Source organism: Notamacropus eugenii, chromosome 1, assembly GCF_028372415.1.
Source record: "Notamacropus eugenii isolate mMacEug1 chromosome 1, mMacEug1.pri_v2, whole genome shotgun sequence".
Classification (NCBI taxonomy): domain Eukaryota; kingdom Metazoa; phylum Chordata; class Mammalia; order Diprotodontia; family Macropodidae; genus Notamacropus; species Notamacropus eugenii.
The window spans coordinates 475,107,510-475,131,079 of record NC_092872.1 but is presented as its reverse complement, the minus strand read 5'-3'; the positions used below and the strand labels follow the sequence as shown (position 1 = coordinate 475,131,079).

General features: G+C 39.8%; 1 protein-coding gene across 2 annotated transcripts; it reads left to right on the top strand.

The window, feature by feature from the left end:
* The first annotated feature begins 33 nt into the window (after positions 1-33).
* On the top strand, positions 34-18,588 carry CIAPIN1 (cytokine induced apoptosis inhibitor 1). 2 transcript variants are annotated; one of them, XM_072632330.1, is made up of 10 exons: positions 34-275; positions 1,002-1,072; positions 6,106-6,280; positions 7,021-7,173; positions 7,438-7,514; positions 8,175-8,343; positions 9,282-9,355; positions 10,203-10,318; positions 10,664-10,745; positions 11,337-12,633. In XM_072632330.1, the coding sequence occupies exons 3-10, from the start codon at positions 6,124-6,126 to the stop codon at positions 11,445-11,447; spliced, it is 939 nt and encodes a 312-aa protein (XP_072488431.1). In that variant the 5' UTR covers positions 34-275; positions 1,002-1,072; positions 6,106-6,123; the 3' UTR covers positions 11,448-12,633. The 2 variants fall into 2 exon arrangements, with proteins under 2 accessions (XP_072488431.1, XP_072488432.1); XM_072632331.1 differs by lacking the exon at positions 11,337-12,633 and adding an exon at positions 18,487-18,588 and having other exon boundaries at positions 47-275.
* The last annotated feature ends 4,982 nt before the right edge of the window (positions 18,589-23,570 follow it).

Here is a 23,570-nt window from a genome sequence, read left to right as displayed (position 1 = left end):
CCGCCCAAGGGCGGTGAGATCCCGCCCCTCCTCGGCGTCGAAGCGCGTGTGCGCACGCGGGTTCCATTTCCCTCCCCTCCCCCCCCTCCCGCCGCCCTTCCCTCCCCTTCCTTCCTTCCCCGCCCCTTCTCTTCCCCCAACCCCATCTTTGAGTCTCCTCGGAGTCCCCGCGAAGCCAGTGAGCCGTCTTCTCGCGAGAGTCGGACGGCCGCTGAGCCGGCTGCCGAAGAGCGGGTGCCGGTCGGCGGTGGCTGCCGAGCGTGCCGGCGCCTTGGGTGAGCGTTGGCCGTGCCTCGGTCCGGTCGCCCCGCTTCTTCTTACCCCGTTGCGTTCCCACACTTTGGGACCCCAGTTCGTTCTCGGCAGAACTCTGGTCTCTCCTCTCGCTTCCCCTCCCCTCTTCTGCCTTCTCTTTCCCTCCCCCTCCCCTTTTCCACTTCCCTTCTCCCTGCCCCCCTCCCCCTTACCTCAGTTCCCTGCCCCCTCTAATTCTTCCCTTGGCCTCCCCTCCCCCCCTCCCTTTTCTCCTTCTTTCCCCGGTTTCTCATCTTGCCTGACCTCAGAGAAGCCTTTTCGCCTCTCTGGACCTCGGTGCCCGTCCCAGCCCCACGAGTGTATGCCTCAGGCCCCGTGCCCAGGCGGCCTAGGTCGGCCCGGGGTGGGGGAAGTACACACATCATCTTGGTTGGGGGGAGGGCTTGGGGGGAGAGCGTTCCAGCCTGTACAAAGGCTGGGAGGTGGGATTGTCCTGTATGGGCAACATCAGTAGGCCACTTTGGCTGGGATATCTAGTTGAGACGAGTGATGTGCCATCAGGAGAGATAGGTTGGTGTCATGTTGTAAAAGACTTGAGAGAGTGAAGGACTTTCCCTTTGCCAGGCTCTTACATCATGGTGTGTGTGTGTCCTAATAGAACACAACTTTACACACCTAGTACTCAGTCTGAATACTCTAAGTTAAACATGGAGGTTGGTCAGAGCTGAGATCTATATTTTCCACAGGCTCAGGATAAAGATCATCTGCTGAGCATCTTTTGAGCCCCAGCAGCCCACTTCTTCACCACCTACAAAAGGTGAGTTGATTGTGGACACATCTGCTCAGAATTTGACTTTCTGTGTGATAAGTTTGTTTATGCCTAAGGGTAATTTCCTCTAGGAAATCTAGAAGCTCTTCCTCTCCGCCCCTCAGATCTCTGTGAAACAATTATTCTGTGCTTTTCGGTTATTTCCTTCCAAGAGTTGTATGGTATTTTTATGGATGGAAGCAATAACAAACCTTCACCTTGTCAGACCAGAAAAAACTAGCAGTCTGAGAGAACAGTATTCCTGAATTGTTCTGTCCCTCTTTAAGGTCAGGCATCATCACAGTCGGTGCTGAGAGCTCAAATTCTGTCCTCACTGTCACATGAGAAGACTAGATAGAATCTATACCACATGGATGTTGTTAACTGAAACTTCTTAGTCACATCATCAAGCCTGTCCTGAATTCTCCTAATTACCTCTGAAAGTAGAGGTTTTGATCCTCCTTCTTCCAAGTTTTCTCTTTCCCTGTTGATCCTCCTTCTCTAACTGCTTATTTTTGTCATGCCCCATTTTTTAAAAATCTTGCTTCTGAAGTATAACTGCCATCATCTTGAGGATTTTTCATCAATCTTTTTACAGAATTAGAGCTTGAAATGGAAAGCCTTAAACTTTTACTTTTGTTTTTTGATCTCATCACTGACAAGAAGGACCTAATGGTTTAAGGTTTGCTGTCCACAAGAAAGTAAACTTATACCAGGGAGCACATGACTTGGGATGACATCAGCAACCTTGTAGTAGTGATTTAGATAGAGTTGGAGGAGAGTTGTCTTAACATCACATCCAAGGTCAGAAACATGACCGTGACTTTGAATTTCTCCTTCATCCCTTGTAATTACTAAGCTATTTCAAGTCAAAGCTCCTAAGAAAGCTTACTTAATTACTTCATGTTTCCCCCCCCATTGTGGGAGTGGGCTTTTTTTGTGCTTTTTGGACTGATTCACCAAATTCATAATATTTTGATTAAAGATACCGTGTTTTCGTATTTGAACTTTTAAACTTTTCCTACAGTGTCTCCTCTTTTACCAAAAAGTTGAGCCTGTGCCCTTCATTTCTAGGGTTTATATTTAACAAGCACCATCCTCTTACTATTAGATATTAATTTGGGAGATAGGAACACAAAGCATTTTTAATATCTTCTAAATTAGTGACCTGTTCCCTTTGGAACACTGAGATATCATAAAATGCAGATCTAATACTCTCTGATCTTAGCAGTGGAAAAGGAAGCTTCAAAGCCAGCTCCATTCTCCTCTCTAGGGAGGCCTCCTACTAGGCAAAGCTGGATATTAAGAACAAAGATTTTATGTGCCTGTTTGAAGTAGAGGCAAGTAAATTGAACTGAGAAAGGAAGGATGAGCAGTGGCACACTTAGAATTTTCTTATTCTGTGTTACCGTGCTGAAAAAGGTCTGACATTTTGTCTCTACCTAAAAATTAAGATGCAGTATATAAAGCAGAATGGCACAAACTTCCTCAATCTCCTAGTTTGTTTTATGATAATTGTATTAGAATGTAGTCAGTATCTATCAGTCAAAGGTGCAGTTTTTAACTAGGAGAAAAAAAGTCCGTTTCCTGTTTTACTGAACAGCATTTTCCATTGTCTCTGAAAGTAATGAACCATTTCTAGTATCCCTGAAGAAATAAGTACTTATTTGTAGCAATTTAGTACTTTACCCATAATGCTCTTTTCATCTCCACATAGCAATCCAGGGCTTCTAAGCTCTTGATTGATTGGCTTTTATGTATGAAACAATGATCCTGAATCTTATTAACAGCCAGATTCCTTTGTTGATAATCTCTGTTTATTCTTGATCAGGAACAGATGGCTTAAAATGACAGTTCTTGAATGTGCTCTTTTAGGAATTAAAAAAAATTAGATTAATGGCTATTTGGCCAAGAATAACCTTTTGCCACATATACTTTGGTGAGTTGGGAGTTTTAAAAATGTGGGTACGTTAGTTTTTTTTTGAGGGGGGAGCTCCTACTATATTAATACCTCCCATTCATTTAGTGCTTTACGAAATCCTCACAAGTCTGTGAGATAGTAGTGTAAGTACTGTTATCCTCATTTTGTAAGTGAAGAAACAGGCTTGGAGAAGTTTAATGACTAGGGATCATAAGGTCATAAATTTAGAGCAGGAAGGAACCTTAGAGGTCAGTGTGTCCAACCCCAAGAGAAGTAAAGTGACCTGCCCAGGATCACATAGCTAGTAAGAGGCAGAATTTGAACTCAGGTATAATTGACTCCAAGTCTAGTGCACTACCCATTATGTCAAGTGGATTCCCAATACTAGCAAATGATGCTGGAGTAGGAACCCAGATAGCTTTTCAACCATGCTGTTTCTAACCCACCATCAGGAGATGAATTTGAAGTGTATTTCTAGTAGTGGTCATTTTGTGCTGATCTAATCCATACACTCATTTTATCCCCTCCACCCAGAGGTCCTTAACTTGGGGTCTGTGAACTTGGCTTTTTTTTTTTTTAATATTTTGATAACTGTATTTGAATATAATTGGTTTCTTTTATAATCTTAAGTGTTATGCATTTAAAATGTTCTGAGAAGGGGGATCCATAGCCAACGGGGTCCATGACCTTTGTGACCAACAACATGTGTAGGTAAGGAAACTAGCCAGGGTAAGTAGTATATTCGTAAAGAGATGCAGTGTTGCTCAATGAAAAGAACTATATAGACCTGGTGTCAGAAGACCTGGATTCAAGCTCTGTGTTTGCTACTTGTTAGCTATCTAATGGGACACTTCTTAGCCTCTTTGAGCTTTTTTTCCTCTCATTTGTATGTACAGTTTTCTTCAGAGGACTGTTGTGAGAAATCTTTTTAGTTTGTAAAAATATGCTACAAATGAATTGCCAGGGCAGCTAGGTGGTGCAGTGGATAGAGCACCAGTGCAGGAGTCAGGAGGACCTGAGTTCAAATCTCACCTTAGACACTTGACACTCACTAGCTGTGTGACCTTGGGCAAGTTGCTTAACCCCAATTGCCTCATCCTGGGCCATCTCCAGTCATCCTGATGAATATCTGGATTCAGATGGCTCAGGAGGAGAAAGTGAGGCTGGTGACCTGCACAGCCCTCCCTCACTCAAAACAAAGTCAAGTGCAAGTCATATCATCCTTTCTCTGATGGCATGGTCTTCTTTGGGAACATAGGATGAACACACACAAATGAATTGCCACTGTTTGTAATAATACCTAGCCCTTATGTAGGTCAAACCCCAAACCTTGCTTTGACCAACTTGACTTCTCTCCTCATTCCCAAGCAAATCATCACTTTCCTGTTTCTAATAGAGTAGTAATTCACTTACCTGTCCGTTTGACCAAGATTGTGAACTCTTGTCAGTCTGTTAGTATTTACTGTTTATACAGCTCCCACTATATGTTCAGTATATACAATCCTAGGTGATCGTGAGTAAATATAAAGAATTTGATATGACCAGCAACTGGTTGACTAAGAGAAAAGATAGTTAATCAGATTATTATTACTTCCTGAGCTATATTCCAAAGAATAGCTAAAAAAATTATAATCATTACTTATTTCCTGATGATGATAAGCATTGATGAGACACCTTCAGCTGAAGTGAATTTTTCAAATATATTTTAAATGTAAGTCTACCATTCCAGGTGTTTATTACTTGGAAGAGTAAAGGCCCAGAAAGTTTAGGCGGTTAAATGTTTTGAGAGATTATAGAGGGAAAGAATGTCTTCTTCATGCATCCTTGATCAGAATCATAGGATCATAGATCTAGAACTCAATGGAAGAAAGGAATTGAGGAAGCAAACATTTATTAATCTTTTACTGTGTGAAAGGCACTGTGGTACTCCATGAATATACAAATACAAACAAAAGAAAAGACAGTTCCTGCCCTCAGGGAGTTTACTTGGCTTGAGTACCTTCAACAGAATGAAGACTCCAGGAGAGGGACAGGCCTTACAAAGAGATACTCCAGGGTGAGCAGGCAGCAAATGTGGTAGCATGTTCTAGGCGGAGGAAGCCCCAGGTGCCAAAAGTTCTTCAGTGAGATGGTAATGATTTTGAAGTCCATAAAGTAAGGAGCAGGGCCAAGAAGATCTGAAAGTTTATCTGGTCTTAATTTCCTTGTTTTATAGATGAGGAAACTGAGGCCCCAAAAGTTTGCGATTTACCAAGAATCATACAGATAGTAACAGAGCTGAGATTCAAATTCAGGTCTTGTTACTCCCAAATTCAGTGTTCTTTATGCCGAACCAACCAGATGTTAGATTTTGGCCCTTCTTTTGCCCGTATGTTTCTTAGTGGATTACCCAAATCCTGTTGAACTTTGTATTTCTACTTCTTATTTTTTAGGCCCTGGCTTTCAGAAGTTTGGTAGCATTGATAGGTGAAAAAGAAAGAAAACCCTGGAGTAGCTAGGTGAATGTCCCCAACCTCACTTTTTTAATGCATTTTCTTTATTATACTCACACAAAGTCCCAAAGGACAGTAGAAGCTTGACTTTCATACAAAATAACTTTTGGAACCCTACAAAACTAGGAAAAACTGATTTTTTTTTTTGGTATTTATTTTATTGAAAGGGGAAATACTATTTTACTAAACATTACTAAACTTAATTCATGTCAAGGGAAGTCTGCCAATTTCTCTTCCTTGCTGAGTCATTGATGACTTATACTCAATACACAATAACATCTGTGTTTTATGTTCTATATTTTGGCTAGGTTATGAGCTAATCCAAAAGGGATCATCTGCCTTTACTTCCTCATATCAATCTAATTGTATTTTTTTGGCTTTTCATCTTCTTCTGAGAAGGCTGGGGATTTCCTAGAGAAGTTAGTGCTTAGTTTAGGCATTTGATATTATGGAAATTTGAAATAATAGGATTATTTGTTTAGGCCCTCTCATCAGCAATATGTTTTTCTAACGTCAGCATCCCTGAATGGCTGGTCTAGACTGTGCCAAAATGCTAATTGTGTTTATTGTGCTTCTTGGGTTTTGACCTCTGTTCAGCATTCATTCGTCCTTTGGCCATTAATTTTCAGACCGGTGACACCACAGCAATGGCAGAGTATGGAATCTCTGCTGGGCAGCGTGTGGCAGTGATATGGGATAAGTCATCTCCAGTGGAGGCTCTGAAAAGTCTGGTTGATAAACTACAGAAACTGTCTGGTGATGAGAGTCATGTGTCTGTGGAAAACATCAACCAACTGTTACAATGTAAGAGCTTGTCCTTGGCTCATGTTTAGGGGGGGAGGAGGGTGTGGATGGATGGATGAGCTTTCTGACCCCATTTGGGATTTTCTTGGTGAAGATATTAGAGTAGTTTGCCATTTCCTTCTCCAGCTCATTTTTCAGATGAGGAAACTGAGGTAAGACAGTTAAGTGACTTTCCCAGCATCACACAGGTAAGTGTCTAAGGCTGGATTTGAACTCTGGAAGATGAGTATTAGCACTCTATTCACTCTGTCCAGCTATACGAGGGGCTGTACCTTCTCTATTATCTTGATTTCTGGGTTTCTGCTTTGACTAACAAAAAACTGGTGTGCTGTCAGATGGTCCTGTTCTTTTTCTGTTGAGAGATGATGGACAGAAGCGTATGTTCACTCATAAAAGTACATTTTTATCTCATAACTGACTATAATAGAAGAGGAAAAAAAAGCTCACTTAACTATACCGTTTCTAATTTATTCCTGTACCTGAGCATATAGGTGCATTGGTGAGAATAGTAGGGAACACATGTCTGGAAGGGAGAATAGGATAATAGCTACGGAGAGTAATATCGTTGTAGCTCCTGTAAGGTCCATTGAACCACCATGAAACTGAGGAATATAAATGTTTCTCCTCTCGTCTGGGGCCTGTGGCATTTCTAAGACTTCCGGCATGTGGAAAAGGGTGGTCCTGCTGTGGTTCAGGCATACTGAAGGATGCCAGTCATTATCATCATTTTGTCTTCTCAGCTGCTCACAAAGAATCCAGCTTCGATGTTGTTCTATCGGGTCTGGTTCCAGGAAGTACAACACTGCATAACACTGAAATTTTAGCAGAAATTGCTAGGATCCTTCGACCAGGTGGGCAACTCCTTCTGAAAGAGCCAGTGGAGACAACCTCAGGTAAAGAAACTGTGGCTCTGTTCCTTTAATCTTCACTTGAAGCAGTAAGCCAAGGTTTACAAGATGAGCTTAAGGTATCTGCTGCTACTCTTGAGATGGTATGGAACTGTGGACCTTGAGATAAGTTCTGAAGGCACTTTGAAAATTTAAAAGCATTGGACAAATATAAAGTACTATTTTAATTTTTGTCCCATTCTACATAGGATGTGGCTTTTACTGATCCTCTTACAAATCTGTTGTGTTTGTACTTTTTCTTTTTGATAGTTCATGAAAGCAAAGTGAAGACAGCAGCTAAGCTATGCTCAACCCTGACACTTGCTGGGCTTGTGGAAGTGAAGGAGGTATGTTTACAAGTGAGCTGCAACTCACTTTACTGAAACATGATATAGAAGGAATCCATGTGTTTGAACTCACCCTTATGCCTTCATATTTTTTCTGCCCCAATAACAAAAAGTCCATGAAGTGTGTCACCAGAATGTCTACTCTTTAAAAATGATGTTTCTGTATTCCTTTTTGTTAGCTTTCTCTTTGGGATTATGTGATTAGCCCTGTACCTTGAAAAAAATGGATACAGCCCTGATCTTGATTTCTGACCAGGTCACTAATTTCCCTCTATGATACAGTTCTTTGAGTTCCTTTTGTTGTTGTTGGGATTTTTTGTGCCTGCCTTTTTTGCACCTTTAAGATGGTAATGCTGTTTTCTGCCCACGTGGGAAGAAGAAATAGTAAGAAAAGAGTTGATATTTGTGTAGCACTCTAAATTTTGTAAAGATGGGCCTTAACAGAGAGAAATGTTGAATTTTAGTCATGACACTAATCAGAGAGAAATTAAATATGAAGTGTAAATAAATAGGTATTTTTTGTAGAGGTTACATAATTAATATCTGTATAGTCTATTTTTTGGACCCTTAAGCATGCTGAAAGATTATACTATAACATTATAGCATGAATGAATATTGTTTTCAACATGACCTAAACCTTATTTGTGCCTTGAATTTCAGTTACAGAGGGAGTCCTTAACTCCAGAAGAGGTGCAGTCATTACAAGAGTACCTGAATTACCAAAGTGACAGCTTGGTCTCTGTTCAAGTCACAGGCAAAAAACCAAACTTTGAAGTAGGGTCTTCTACCCAGCTTAAGCTTTCCTTTCCCAAGAAATCTGCTGTATCAGGTAAGGGCAACTCACAATTATACCAGTGCTTTACATTTGAATTCCATGCTGCGCCAAGTGGAATGTGTTAAAAGACTGAACTAGAAATCTGAATGGAGAGATAAAAGATTCCATTAAGTTAACCTTTCTAATACTTAGAAAGGTTTCAGTTTTCAATGAAAAGGGGCCTGATAATGTGCTAATATAGTGTGTTCATTCAGTTTCTTTGTATTCTTTACATAAGTTAAGAAAGTTAATTTTCTCGGTATGAGATTTCCCTTAAGATTGTGTCACTTGTAAAGAGTATATTAACTTGCCCAGTTATACCCAGAAAGTGTTTCCTTATCTTGCCCTCTGCTATCATGAATATCTTAACAAAGAAAAATCTTAACAAAGAAAACTGGATAAATTGAAGTATGCAGATAAGTTTTCAGATAACTGATACTGTCTTCACTTAGTATTATTCTGACTTCCCCAAGATTCTCTAGTAATCCTTTGGAAACGTTTGTGTTCAAGGTCACAAAATGAGCAACAGCACTGTAAACAAATAACCTGTCCTATTTGAAGAATTTGATCATGCAGTTTTGCTTAGGTTGATTTGTCTGAACTGACCTATTTGAAAATCTGCCCCAGAATGAACTTGTTTCACTCAGCAAGTCCTGATCCGTATTATTAATTTTATGGCCTTGGGCAGGCATCATTTGATAGATTCCAAATCAAAAGCCCTGAGACCTGTTTCTAGCTCTGCCATTAGCTTATCATGCATACTTTATCTTGGGGGTTTTTTGGTCTATGTTCCATCTGTAAAAAGGGGATGAAGCCTCTCCTACTAACATTGAATGGTATGATGCCAAGTTAGTTGGTGTCTATAGTCATTGTACCTCTAGGAAGAAAGACCTTTTTGGTGTCACAGCCTGTATCTGGCTTCTCTTGATATTTTTTTTGTTGGCTGATTTTAGAGAAACCTGCCATGGACCCTAATGCTGCCAAGCTGTGGACACTCTCAGCCAGTGACATGAATGATGATGACATGGTGAGTTGGGTCCAATGCTGACCAAGTGGTAGTTTGATTTACCTCCAGAAAACTCTTCAGGGCCTCCATGCTGGATATGAACAGTCATGTATTAGAACCATACCTGCTAATCGTTTTTGTTATGTTTTTAGGTATAATTTCAGCAGTGAAGTTACCATTGTTTTCACTTAGTTTCTACTCAACTTAAAAGATTTTCTTCCTGTTATTTGATATGATAGACCCAAAACAAAATGAATGTATTCACACATAGGCTTTTTGTTGCTTTAAAAAAAATCTTTTGGACCTATTTTTCAAGAGGAAAATGTCTGAATTTTTTTTTTTTATCCCTCCATCCTCATTGAACGCCCACTTTGTAACAAAACAAAACAGCTGATGTTATCTGCATCTGGCTTTGTATATAACATTCCACACCTGGAGAAATTCTTAAGTCTTAACTGTTCTCTGGACATTTGGTTTTTTTTATCTCTTTTTCGTCATTCACTTGTTCCCCCTGCCTCATCCATAAGATGGAAATTATACTGTATGTAGTCCATGGTATGTGCTAGGCTTTATAAAGTTCTCTGTTATTTTTGGTCAGTTCATGATTAGCCATCCTTTGTGACATCCTTATGGGCACCCTTCTGTTATCAGCTGGTGGATATCAGGAAGTACATAATAATTTTAATGTTAAACTGAACTTAATGTAACCAGGAAGGTAAATTTACTGCCCCCCAATACTTTAAATTGTATGTGAAAACGGTAAGTATAAATAATTTTTGTATTATCTATGCTGTTTCCCTCCTTTAGTATGACTGTATAAGAGCTGAGGTAGCTTCTTAGTCATTAGACTAATCTGAACACCTTCCAGGATCTCATTGATTCTGATGAACTCTTGGATCCAGAGGATTTGAAGAAGCCAGATCCAGCTTCCCTACGGGCTGCTTCATGTGGAGAAGGGACAAAAAGGAAGGCCTGTAAAAATTGGTAAGTCTTAGGGAATGTTAGGGAAGGTTTTACTTTCTCTCAAGGAATGTCTAATAAAGCAGAAAAGAACTTACCTCTTAGAAGTACTCTCCATGTGAAATGGGCAGAGGGAGACAACATGTTGGGCTTTCCCTCTGCCCATTTCACATGGAGAGTACTTATAGGTTCCATTTGTTATGTCTCATTCTTCCGGTATTATCTAGAAGGTCACAGAGAAAGTAGTTCTGTTGGGACTAGCCCTAGGTAAAGAATGATAAGTCTGGGTCCTTCTACTCTTCATAAACTGGTCAAAGCTTTTAGGATTTGTGGGTTTCTAGTTCTTACAGTATCTTATCTCTTATCTAGCACGTGTGGCCTAGCAGAAGAACTGGAGCAGGAGAAAGTGAAGGAGCAGAAGCAGTCCCAACCCAAGTCAGCTTGTGGAAATGTAAATATTTTGGTAGATTTTCAAAATTCAGAAAGCACCCAGGTTATATTTAGGCTTTATCCTAAAATTGTATGTATACTATTTATACCTGTAAGTAGCTTATGATCCAAATGGTTACAAGTAAGACAAAGTGAAGCAGATCTATATTGAAGAAGAGAAGTGTCCTCCCTCTTGAGGGCATTAACATTCTCAGACATCTTTTGCTGTTTTATGGTAGGAATTTCTCCTGCCTCTACCTTTTTTCTTTTCATTTTTACATATAGACTTAGTATTCACATGTGTATTTTCTTGCTTATTTTTATTTCATTATTTGAATTCATAACTTTGAATTTGCCCTGACTTTCTAAAAACTATCAGGTCTTAAACTCATTGGTTGCCATGGCATTGGCTATTCCTGACTTATGATAGGAGACTATGAAGTTTTAATATTTGCAGCCCTACTGAGCATGAAATCTTAGCCAACTGTGTTACTTCAGAACTGCTGGGTGGGGAGAAGACAACAAGATCAGGGATTACTTCCTTTTGGTCTTTGAGTTTGTATTTCTTTGATTAGTAGACACCTTCAACTCCTACTTCTCTTTCTCTCAACAGTGTTATTTGGGTGATGCCTTCCGCTGTGCCAGCTGCCCCTACCTTGGGATGCCAGCCTTTAAACCTGGGGAAAAAATCCTCTTGAGTGAAAAAAATCTTCATGATGCCTAAAAGGCAAAATCACTGGGACTTGTGGGGGTTATTCCATTCCAAAAACTGACTCCGGCATTCATTTCAGCAACCCTTCAAACCCGACGTTGTCTCGTGCCTCCCTGGTTCTGCCTACACTCTGTGTTGGGGTTCTAGATAGGGTTGGCTTTGTAGACATATAGAAATTTGGGCATATATGCTGCTATCAACCAAATGACTGAGATACAATCAGCCAGATTAATTTGTGTTGGGTTATCTGACTCTTCAGTGGGACTTGAACTGAAGGTATAGAGAATTTCCATCTAATTAATGCTAGTGGAAAGGAGATGTACACTGGAGAAGTTAACCTCTTCATGTTAGTATTTGATAACCTGATCACACTATATTTGGGACCTAAGCCCAACCTCCCTGTCAGCTTAGATCATATCACCCTAGAACATTGTCCTTGTCTGTGATGCATCACCAGATCACAGCTCTGCCTCCTAAATTTATTGATAGCTAACTACTTGTTCTGTGAGCAAGCACATTTGTTCAGTTTGTAGTTCTTGGAAAAGATAGCCAAGTGTTGTAAGAAGTCCTTACAGTAACTAGCTTCCAATCCAAATGGATTTCTGAAACCTTTTGAACCATTCGTATTTTTGAATCAAACTCAGCCTCACTTTTTCAGTTATTGTGATCTGGCCGTGAGTGACTTAGCATTGGAGCTGTGTCCTTTTTCCATAATTGTGAATTTGTAGGTGTTAGAATAATGTACTCTTATATACTACTCTTATATACCAGCTCCAGGGGTGTATGGGGTCTATGTGTGTAAGAGAAAGAATGTGTGTGAGTGTGTGTAAGAGAAAGAACTTACCTTGCAGTAAGAGAACACTTTCACCTCAGTGAGGGACCTAAACTCTCTTCTGTCTTTAGGTAGCACATTTACATTTATTACCATATCTGGTGACACATCAGGGAGTCAGTGTCATAAATAATCCTTCAGTTATGGAATGGAGTGACCTTTCTTCATCTCTCCAGAGCTGTTCTGTGTGGGGCCTGGCCATCAGGACTCAAAATTTACTTGGTGCAAGATTCACTTTTATCTTTCTTGTTTTTGACCTGTAAGGACTAGGATCCAATTTTGCCAAATGTTGACAAATGTGTGGATTTAGGGGAAATGGAATTTCAGCTGTGTGACTGATAAATAAAGTGTTTTAAATGGTCCTAATCTTTGAAATGTGTACTGATTGTTGCTTTGCATTGCAGTGTTCTGGTCCTTGCAAATAGTTCTACATTATGTTGTAAGGAAATCATAGTCCAAATCTGACTCGCTGTCTTAGCCCCAACAGATAGTTATGGAACAGAAAAATGCATATATAACTTCATTTTCTTCCAGTGTTTGAATTCCTTTTGATAAGGTTGAGAGCAGAATGCTTGCCTTTCCGATTGTGCTGAGGAGCCTTTTATATTGTGATCTTTGGACCTTGTTGAAAGCCACAGCTTGCTGACCTGCTATTTACTTTGCCTCTCATTTGCTGCTTGCACTACTAGCAGTTAGGAACCAAACAGGTGTGATGTTGCTTTCTGCAGCAGTTAGCATCTTTAAGGGTATCTCCAGAACAACTGCCCTATCACCCTGTAGGATTCAGAATGAAAGCCAGCCAAATGTGGGAGTGCTAGTGGGATGCTAAAGAAAAAACTTGTTAATCTGCAGGGCTAAATTTGGTTTGGGAGGTCGCTACATCTCTAGCACAGAGTAATCATCTGAAGAAAACTCGAATGTTTATTAAACCTTAAAACCTGGGAGGCAGTAGTATTAGGTGTGGCTTTTGAACTTCAGTTGAACCTTCTTTTTTTCTTTTTCTGATACTGAATCCTTAATCTCACCAACTATGTGATGTTGGAAAGAAGGTACATTTTATATCTCCCTCTTCTCACAGTACTTCTTTCTGATAGGGTGCTTGAGTATATGTGCTTGTGCCCCAATTCTAAAATCATATTTCTCTTTAAAAATAACATTTCTCCTTAACCTCAAAACACTATGCCAGCCCATTTCTCCCAGCCCAAGGACCCAACCTGCCCCAACAACAATCATTAGCTGCACCTATTGAATTTATTAGTCTGAACCAGCTGTGTGCTGCCGGAATGGGCTGTGCACTGGGTCATAATGACATTTATTACTCACCAATCATACGTATCCTAGACTTAGACATGTATATTCCCTTACATTTATCTTGTGTAATAAGACATTGAGGAGAGCAACCTGGACCGTTAGTTGACTTAGTGATGTTTCAGGCCTAAAACCACATCTCCAGGTAGCCCCCACTTGGGCTATTTCCTGATGAACTTTGGGTAAAATACTTGTGCAGTAAATACCAAAAGTGCATATTCCTTTAAGAACTGACCACTCCCTAATCCCACCCCAAAACGCCTAGTTAGCGTATTTGGCACATGCTTTACAGTGGAATATCCTATGGGAACTTTACCAGTACCTAAGATTGCAGGTTCCCTAAGAACTCTTGCCTGCTGAAAAGCGTAATAAATCTTTACCTTGACCTCAACAATGCTTGAATCCGCAAATTCCTTCCAGGCAGCCTGCCCCTGGTACCCTGTTCTTTGTGCGGGTCTCACCACCACCATCACCCCACTTCCAGCACTCATCACTTCCGCTGTTCTTGCTTCCTCCCCGCTACTCTCCCGTGGAACTTATAATTGGTTTCATTGAATAGAATCTTCCATCAACATTGGAAGAAACCTTAGAGTTCATCTAGTCCAATTGCATTGCAGATGAGGACTTGTTGGAATGGATGTCATTTAGAATTGTAGGTAGAGGCTAGATGGAAATTTGATTGAATCAATAGGATAAGAAATAGAATTTCACTGTTGAAAGTGACCTCCATGGCAATCTATTTTCATCCATACCTGAAAAATAACCTCTTAACAAATTACTACCTTTGCTTGGAGGCCTCCAATGAGGGGGAGTCCACTACTTACTTGGGCCATTGGATTCCAGTTTTGGAAATTTCTAGTTAGGAAATGTTTTCCTTACATCAAGGCTAAATTTGCCTGTGCAATTTCTACCAGTTGCTCCCAGTTCTGCCCAAGGGTGCAAAACAAGTCAAATTTCTTCCATGTAACAGCCTTGAAATTTGTGAAGGATCTATCATGTGTCTCACCCCAGCTTCCATATCTCTCCGGGCTAGAAAGCCCTCTTCCTCTAACTGATTTTCATATAGCACAAACTCAAGGTCTGTCACCATTCCAGTCAATTTTCTTTGGACAATGGCCTTCCTAAAATGTAGAACCCAGATCTCAATAAGATATCCCAGATGTTTGACCAGGTACACCAGGATTCATTTCCTTATTCCTGGATTCTAGGCCTATCTTAATGTAAGCTGAGTTTTTACCTGCCTTATCACATTGTTTTCTCAAATTGAGTTTGCATTCCACTAAAGTGCCTAGATCTTTCTTAGAAAAACTGCTGCCTCGACATTCTTCTGCCCACACCAACAACCTGTGAAACTGATTTTTTGAAGCCAAGTGTATGGTTATTCCTATTCAGTTTCATCTTACTAGATTTGACTTTGTTTTACCTTGTAAAGATCTTTTCCAATTCTGACTGCCATCCATTGTATTAACTTTCCCCACTTTTCGTCACCTGAAAATTTAAGAAACATGCCGTCATTGTCTTTAGCCAAGTCACTAATGAAAATGTTAAATAGCAGAGGGCCAAGTAAAGGTCATGGGGGGCACCACTGAAAACTTTCAAAGTTGGAGTCAACTAATTGTACATTTAGTCCTAAAAAGGACCTTGGGGATCATCTAGCAGGTCACTTCAAAGAAGAAGCTGTGTTCCATAGAAATTAAGTGACTTATTTGCTTAAGGTCATGACCAGTTGCAAAGCTATGTCCTCTGACTCCTAATCAAGTGTTTTTTTCCTACTGTTCTGTGAATGGGACTGGAATATGGAGAACCTATGGGTTGTTCTTCTTGACTCACAAGTCCTTTCTCTTGCTTCAGATTTTCCCTCTGTTAAAAAGAAATGGAGTGGTGGTGGTCACTGAGAAAGGAACAGTTATACTTTCCATCCATCTCAGATATTGATTCTGAAGCTTAATGTCTTTACCACCAGATGCTCTTCTGAATGAAGGGACTGGATCAACCTGAAGTTTAAGCAGTGGTGAAAAGGCAGTTTTACTGGTCCAATGTGTTCCTGAAAAAATGGACTCTAATGAATTTTGATTTATCCCATTCCAAAATATCTGACCTTTCTTAAATGGAAAAATAGAAATTCTCAACATTCTTACCCTTGTTTATCTCATTTTCTCCTCTATAAAATGAGATGAATTAACATGTGAGGAAATATTGATAATTTATTCATAAGGGGATCACATCAGCACAAAGCCTGGTTACATGGGGTATTTATAGTCACCATCACCCTGCACACTCAGGACAATGAATTATTAATGAATCCACTATTAATGCTCCCTTAGCACCCAAGCAATATGTTAATATCTATAAATTATTGAAATAAGAGTTATTGCTAAACTCTGAGGTTTATGATTATTTACTTGTTTCCCATTAATACTCTTCATAGTTTTTCCATTTCTTTTTTGCCCCTGCTTTAATTGGTTTCTTTTCAGAGCAGCAGACAGGATTGAAGGTCTCAGAGGTAACTCCCTGGAGTTACCTGTCTATCCAGCAGGCAAGCTTGGCTTCCTGATTGGCATTGTGGGCCCATGTCTGATTTGGTTGGGAGTTAATAACCTGGGTTCTTACCCATCTTCCAAATTTAAATTTTGTGACATTCAAATCTTGAATGTTATTTTCTACAGGTATATTTCCTTCAGGTATAATCCAGACATATTAAAGTTATGGTGAGGAACAGAAAACTCAAGTGAAAAGGCTATGTTTTTAGGTGCTTATAGTTTTGGTGCTTGTAGTTTACAAGTCCCAGTCCCGCTTACTCCGAATAAGGATACCTTTAGGTTGTCTTCATCTCAATATTGTAACACATATGCACAGACTGACACTGAAACAATACAGGTTGTGTTTGAATCCCATTTCTAACAGCAAGGAATTACTGGTTTTCCATGACTATTGGGGGAGTAAAAAAAAAATATTTATTAGACACTTACTATGTGCAAACACTGGAGATTAAAAAAAAAAATCCTTCCAGGGAGCTTGCATGTTGCGATTGTTTCATTCTTTATAAATATATCCCCACATAGTAATAAATGCTTAATAAATACTTATTGATTAATGATAAATCTATATCTGTTAGGGACTTTATAGGTCATTTAGTCCAACACGCTCATTTTTTAGATAAGGAAACTGAGGCCCAAGAGGGTTAGGAAGTTCACCACAGGTCACACAGGTAGTAGGAGAAAGAGCCCAGATTCCCATTCAGGTCATGTGACTGCAAGTTAATGATTTTTTTACTGTCTCTTATACATACCTACTCTGAAGTCTAGAGAGTTTCCTAGGAGACTGAGATTAAGTGACTTACCCAGGGTCAGTATACATCAGAAGTTGGACTTGACCCCAGGTCTTCCTGAATCTGAGGTCAGCCCTTCACTAAATAGGCCTCCTGCTTCTCATGCAGCTATAACTAAATATAAAGTATAGTGAGGTGGAATTGGCTTATAGAGTTCATCTCATGGGACATGTCCAGAGTTGCCAATCCTGGTTCTTATTACCCCGTGGGAACCTTGTGGCCTGATTCCAGCTATCCTTACTCAGGGGTAAAAGGTTTAGATTCTGAGGGAATGAAATGTCTCCTTATTAGCTATGGAGCCAGAAAAGTTGATGACTCAGTACATGCTTATTTCACCCTCCATTCTCCCTTTCTGGCTATAAATAGTGTCAGGTTTGTTTCTAGTTGTTTCCCAAGAAGGGAGGTAGTGGTTTTCTCTAAGTCACACTAAGGACCTCCATATGGCCATGATCACCAGGCATCACAGCACATGTCTTGCCTAGGCAAGTCTGAGCCTAGGTTTGAGCTGTTCCTTTTGTGTTTCTTCTTTTCCTGTTTTGGGCAAATTAGTGTCTATCTCAAAATAGACCTGTCTGGCTGAAAGTGAGTTTTGTGGATTCAAGATGATCAGAGCTCCTATGTCCCATTAGGCCAGAGCTGAATGGTGGCAAAGGAAGAGCCCTTGGCAACTATTCAGTGCTTTTGGAGAAGTTGGTTACCAGGATTAGCTCAAGTCTGACTGTTTTACCAGCAGACATGCTTCAGGAATTGTTTGGACTGTGCAGAGCCAAGGTGAAATTTAAAATGCCTACTTAGCAGTCCTAAAAACTGTTTTATGTCTTGATAAGGTATGAATGTCAACTTCTAGACTGTTAACAATAGTTATAAGTTGTTACTGAGTCCTATTTTATGTCTGTCAATATTGTATGATGGAAACAAAAGCCTGAGAATGTAACCTCAAGTATCATGATTAATTTAAACAGCAAAAAGCAGCTCTATCCCATGGGAAAACTTGCTTGAGACTCTAGGCCATCTCTGGCACTCTGCCTTCTTGGTTCTGTTTCTATATAATATCTGACCCAACCTGGGGTCAGGTGTGGAGCTCTATCACTTTCATCCTGCTGCCAAAGATGGACCTCATAAGTAAGCTCCCCACCAATAAAAAACTATTTACAATAAAGCTGGCATGGGTCCCCTTCCTTCGGTATCACAGTTACCTCCCAGTATGATCCCTCAGTTTAATTTTGTTACCCTACAGTTGGCATAATCAGGACAGAACAGTTCTGCCACTTTACACCCTCAATTTAATTTTTTTACCCTACAGTTGGCCTAATCAGGACAGAACAGTTCTGCCACTATCACCTGGATAGTCTGCCCCTTTACAAATATACACAGTCTTTTTATCTTTAGCATTTCTTTTATATGTAAAAATACATTACATGTCTTATGCCTGATTTATATTGTAGTGTTGTATCTTTTACCCCTTTTTGTGGAAAATGTAGGTGTGAGATAGAATCTAACTTATACACAAATTTGTCCTCAGAGGCCAAGGATTGGGATATAGTGAGTTTGAGTACAATAAGCCTTGCCTCTCTTCTACTTAGGAGCAAGACTGCCTGTGACTGAGCCCAGATCAGACTTTATACCTGGGAACAAAGCAAGGAGTTGGAGCGACACTCTAGCTCCAGTGGACCCAACACAGATCTCTCAAGGTCAGAGAAGTAATTGCGATTTCAAGAGGGAGAAGATGCTAATATCTGGGGACATCAGGGTAGGCATCATGGAGGAGGTGTCATCTGGGCTATACTTTAAAAGAAGCTCACAATTCTCTGAGACAGCAACGGAGGAACAAACGGAGAGTTAATGAAAGGAATAGTAAATGGACCCATATAATTAGAATAGAGAGTGCATGGAAGGACATAACATGAAATCAGACTGGAAAAGGGGATGAGAGGTCTAATTGTGAAGAAGGGTTGGGTCCTCCTTGCTCTGAAGAACTGGGCAGTTGGTGTTGGATTTGTGGGTGCTCAGCAGCTGGGGAAAGTTCTGGTTCATTAGGTCATATAGGGGCTATTAGCTTCATGGTCACAGAATCTGTACACAGGAGTGCCCTCTGGTGCTTTGTTAAAAATCAACTTAGTTTTGATTTCTGCATCTGAGGCTTAATATGGTGATTATAGCAGAGTTTGTCCATTCTTTAAATTCAATTCAATAAATATTAAGTATCTCTTATATGTCAGGTAGTGTGGTAAACAATGGAGATACAAAAAGAGGCAAAAGACAGTCTTACCCTCAAAGAGTTTATAATCTAAGGGGTGGAGCAAGAAGATTGGTTGTTGTTTGGTTGGTGTTGTACTTCCTTCTTGAAGAGGACCAAAATGATATCACTTTGGTAAAGTCGAATTTCAATGTGTCCGACTGTGGCTGATCAGACCAATACGAGCTTGGAATGCTCCACCACAGGTCGGTCACAAGTAATCTGTGTGAACATTTGAGATGGTTACGCTAAATATGCACATCCTGCATTTCCTTTGAGCCGTTCCAATTCTGCTTTGCTCATAGAGCACAGCATCTTCTCTGATGTGGGCATGTCATGCTGAGTGGTCCTGTGCCAGTGTTTCCCATGTCACACAATCAATTCCAAAGTTCTTGAGAGATATCTTGAGAGTGTCCTTGTATCACTTCTTCTGACCATGTGATCACTTGCCCTGTGTGAGTTCTCTGTAAAATAATCTTTTTGGCAAGCATACATTTTGCATTTGAACAATGTGGCCAACCCATTGCTCTCTGAAGGATAGTTTGTTTGCTTGGCAGTTTAGTTCGAGTAAGGACCTCAGTGTCTGGTACCTTATCCTGGCGGGTGATCTTCAGAATCTTCCTAAGACAATTCAAATGGAAATGATTTGGTTTCCTGGCATGGTGCTGGTAGACTGTTCATGTTTCACAGGCATACAATGAGGTCAGCACAACGGCTCTATAGACCTTCAGTTTTGTAGTCAGACTAATATCTCTTCTCTCCCATACTTTCCTTCGGAGCCTCCCAAACACTGAACTAGTTCAGGCAATGCGTGCCTCAACCTCACTGTCAATGTGTACATCCCTGGAAAGTATACTACCAAGGTAAGTGAACTTATCCACAGCATCCAAAACTTCTCCATTTGTTGTAACCGATGGTTCCATGTTTGGATGGTGTGGTGGTGGCTGATGGAACACTTGTGTTTTCTTGGTGTTAATTGTTAGGCCAAAATTAGCACAAGCAGCAGAGAATCAATCCATACTTTGCTGCATCTCAGCTTCAGAGACTGCATTGAGTGTACAATCATCTGCAAATAGAAATTCATGCATCAACACTCCCTCTACTTTGGTCTTGGCTTGCAGCCTTTTCAAATTGATGAATTTATCATCAGTGCAGTAGCTGACCTTGATGCCCTGTTCATCCTCATTGAAAGCATTTGACAACATGGCTGAAAACATCATGCTAAGAAGCTTGAGAGCAAGCACATAGCTTTGTTTCACTCCATTGGTGACTGGGAAGGCACAAGAGCATTGTCCACTATCCAGAACCTGGACAAACATACCATTATGAAATTGATGTACTGATGAACTTCTCTGGGCAACCAAATTTTGACATAATTTCCTCACAATTAACAGTGTCAAAGCACTTGGTGCTGATTCTATTCCAGCTGAGACAGGTTGGAGATGTGAGATTGGAGGCCATCAGAAAGGCTGGGGAAGGTTAGGTAGATTTGAGGATCATTAACATAGAGATCCATTCAATCCATGGAAACTGATGAGATCACCAAGTGAGGTAGTATAGAAGAAGAGAAAAGTACCCAGAACAGAATGCTGAAGGACGCCTCTGGTGTGAGGGTGTGATCTGGAGGAGGATCAGGCAACAGTCAGATAGATAGGAGAAGAACCAGGAGAGAGTGGGATCCCAAAAATCTAGAGAAAAGAGAGTATCAAGGTAGAGAGTAATCAACTGTGTCCAAGGCTGCAGCGAGGTCAAGAAAAAGGAGGATTGAGTAAAGGTCATTGAATGAAATCATTGGTAACTTTGGAAAGAGCAATTTTGGTGGAATGAGGAAGTCAGAAGCCAAATTGTAAGGGATTAAGAAGAGAGTGACAGGAGACAACCTCTTCTGGGAGTTTAGCTACCAAGGGCAAAAGAGAACTAGGACATTAGTTAGCAGGGATAAAGGAGACTTGGGCATGTTTGTAGTCAGTAAGAAAAGAATCAGTACTTTTTATGATGGCTAAGAATTGGACATCGAAGGTATGCTCATCAGTTGTGAAATGGCTAAACAAGCTGTGGTATAGGATTGCAATGGAATATTATTGTACTGTAAGAAATGTCAAGCAGAATGATTTCAGAAAAACCTGGAAAGACTTACGTGAACTTATGTGTAGTGAAGTGAACAGAAGCAGAATGCTGTAATCACTAACAACAGTATTATTCGATGAAGAATTTTAAATGACTTAGCCATTCTCAGCAATACAAGGATTCAAGATAATCCCAAAGCACTAATGATGAAGCATACTATCCTCCTCCAGAGAAAGAACTAATATTGTTTGAATACAGACTGAAGCATGCTATTTTTCTCTTTCATTTTTTTCTTTTGAGTCTTCTTGTACAAAATGGCCAATGTGGAAATGTTTTATTTTATTGCACATATATAACCTAAATCTGATTGCTTATCATTTCAGGGAGGAGAGAGGATAGGGAGGGATAGAATTTGGAACTCCAAGCTTTAAAAATAAAAAGTTTAAAAAAATAAAAAGGAGCCAGTAGAGAGAGAGAAATTGATGATAAATGATAGAGTGGGGATGACAGAGGGGGCAATCTACTGGAGGAGATGGGATGGAGTAGGATCACTTGAACAAATAGAGAGGTTAGCCTTAGTAAGGAGTAAGGCCATTTCATCATGTTAGACAAGGAGGAAGGAGAAGAAAGTGGTAGAAGGTATCTGAGTGTGAGACCAAGCAAAGTAGGATCTTTTGCTGTTTTTGTTTTAGTATAATCAAGAAGTATAATGCCTCTATTTGAATGTGATTAAAGAAGATCTTCTTCCCCACCCATTGATGGGCCTGCCCATTGAAGGAAGCTTACTTAGGGGAGTTATTTTGTAGGAGGGTACCAAGTACCTTTTGTTTTTTCTATTGAGGCGCTGGGTCAGAAGGTCATACCCTGTGGTTCTGAAAAGACTCACAATAGAAAATGCTATCCACATCCAGAGAAAGAACTATGAAGTCTAAATTGTTGACCTGAAAACTTGGTTAGAGAAAAGGGAACAGGCTAAATGCATACATTTTATGATTTAATTAATTAATTAATCAATTCCCTATTAAAGAAAATGGTAACATAATGCATTATAGAGCCAGAAATGTTCTGGCTACCCAGTGCAGAAATCTTCTGGCTTATATACATTTTGCCGTGAGAAAGGAACTCTCCTAGTTGAACAAATCATAAATTCAATAAGACAAGACAATTAACAAAGTAATGTTGGTCAGGCCTTGCGATTCCAGGCTGGGTAATCATATGTCTCGGTGACAAGGAAAGAAATCCCACCACTACTGAGTGGCAGGCTTCCTGCCCTAAACAGATAACTGACATAGGAAAGGGTAAACAATGTTCAATAGAAATTACGACCTAAGATGTCTATATTTTCTTTACCATTAATATGCCATAACATAGTATATGTCTATAGATAATAAGATATAAAGGAAAGTCCCATTATTCAAGATAGTGTCTTAGGTTAAAGGTCTCCTAAGGAATGTAGAGTCAGCCTTGGCTGGCTTTGTTGACATAGGAAGAGGCATTCTCTGAGTTTGCTTCAGAGAGAACAAAGAGATTATTCCAAAATTTTATATTAAACATTATCAAAATGCAGATTGAAGCATACTGTTTTCTCTTTTTTTGCTTTTTTCTTTCTCCTGGTTTTTCCCTTCGATTCTAATTCTTCTTTACAACATGACTAATGTGGAAATATGTTTAATATGATTGTACAGGTATAGCCTACATCAGATTGCGTGTCTTTTTGGGGAGGGGGAGAAAATTTGAACTCAAAATCTTATAGAAGTAAATGTTGAAATGCCTTCCACATCCAGAGAAAGAACTATGAAACTGGATCGCAGAATGAAACAGAATATTTTCTCTGTGTTATGTTTTGTTTTTTTCTCATGGTTTCTCCCATTCATTTTAATTCTTCTATGCAACATGACTAATGTAAAAATGTGTTTAATAAGAATGTAAGTGTAGAACCCATATAAGATTGCATGCTGTCTCAGGAAAGGGGACAGGAAGGAGAGAAAATCTAAGACTTATGGAAGTGATTGTAGAAAACTGAAAACAAATAAATTTTAAAAAAGAAGTGAATATTGAAAACTAAAAATAAATTTAAAAATTTTTATAGAGATACAAATCTTTACTGAAGAAAAAACTCCTCAAAAATTAGAATTGGTCAGATGGAAGCTAAAGACTCCTTGAGCCATCAAGAAATAATAAAACAGTCAAAAGATTGAAACAAAAATAGGAAATACGAACTATCTCAAAAGAAAAACAACTGATCTGTAAAACTGATCAAGGATAGATAACTTAGGAATCACTGAACTATCTGAAAGCCATGAACAGCAACAACAAAGAGCCTAGACATCTCAGCTTCAAGAAATTATAAAAATACCCAACTGT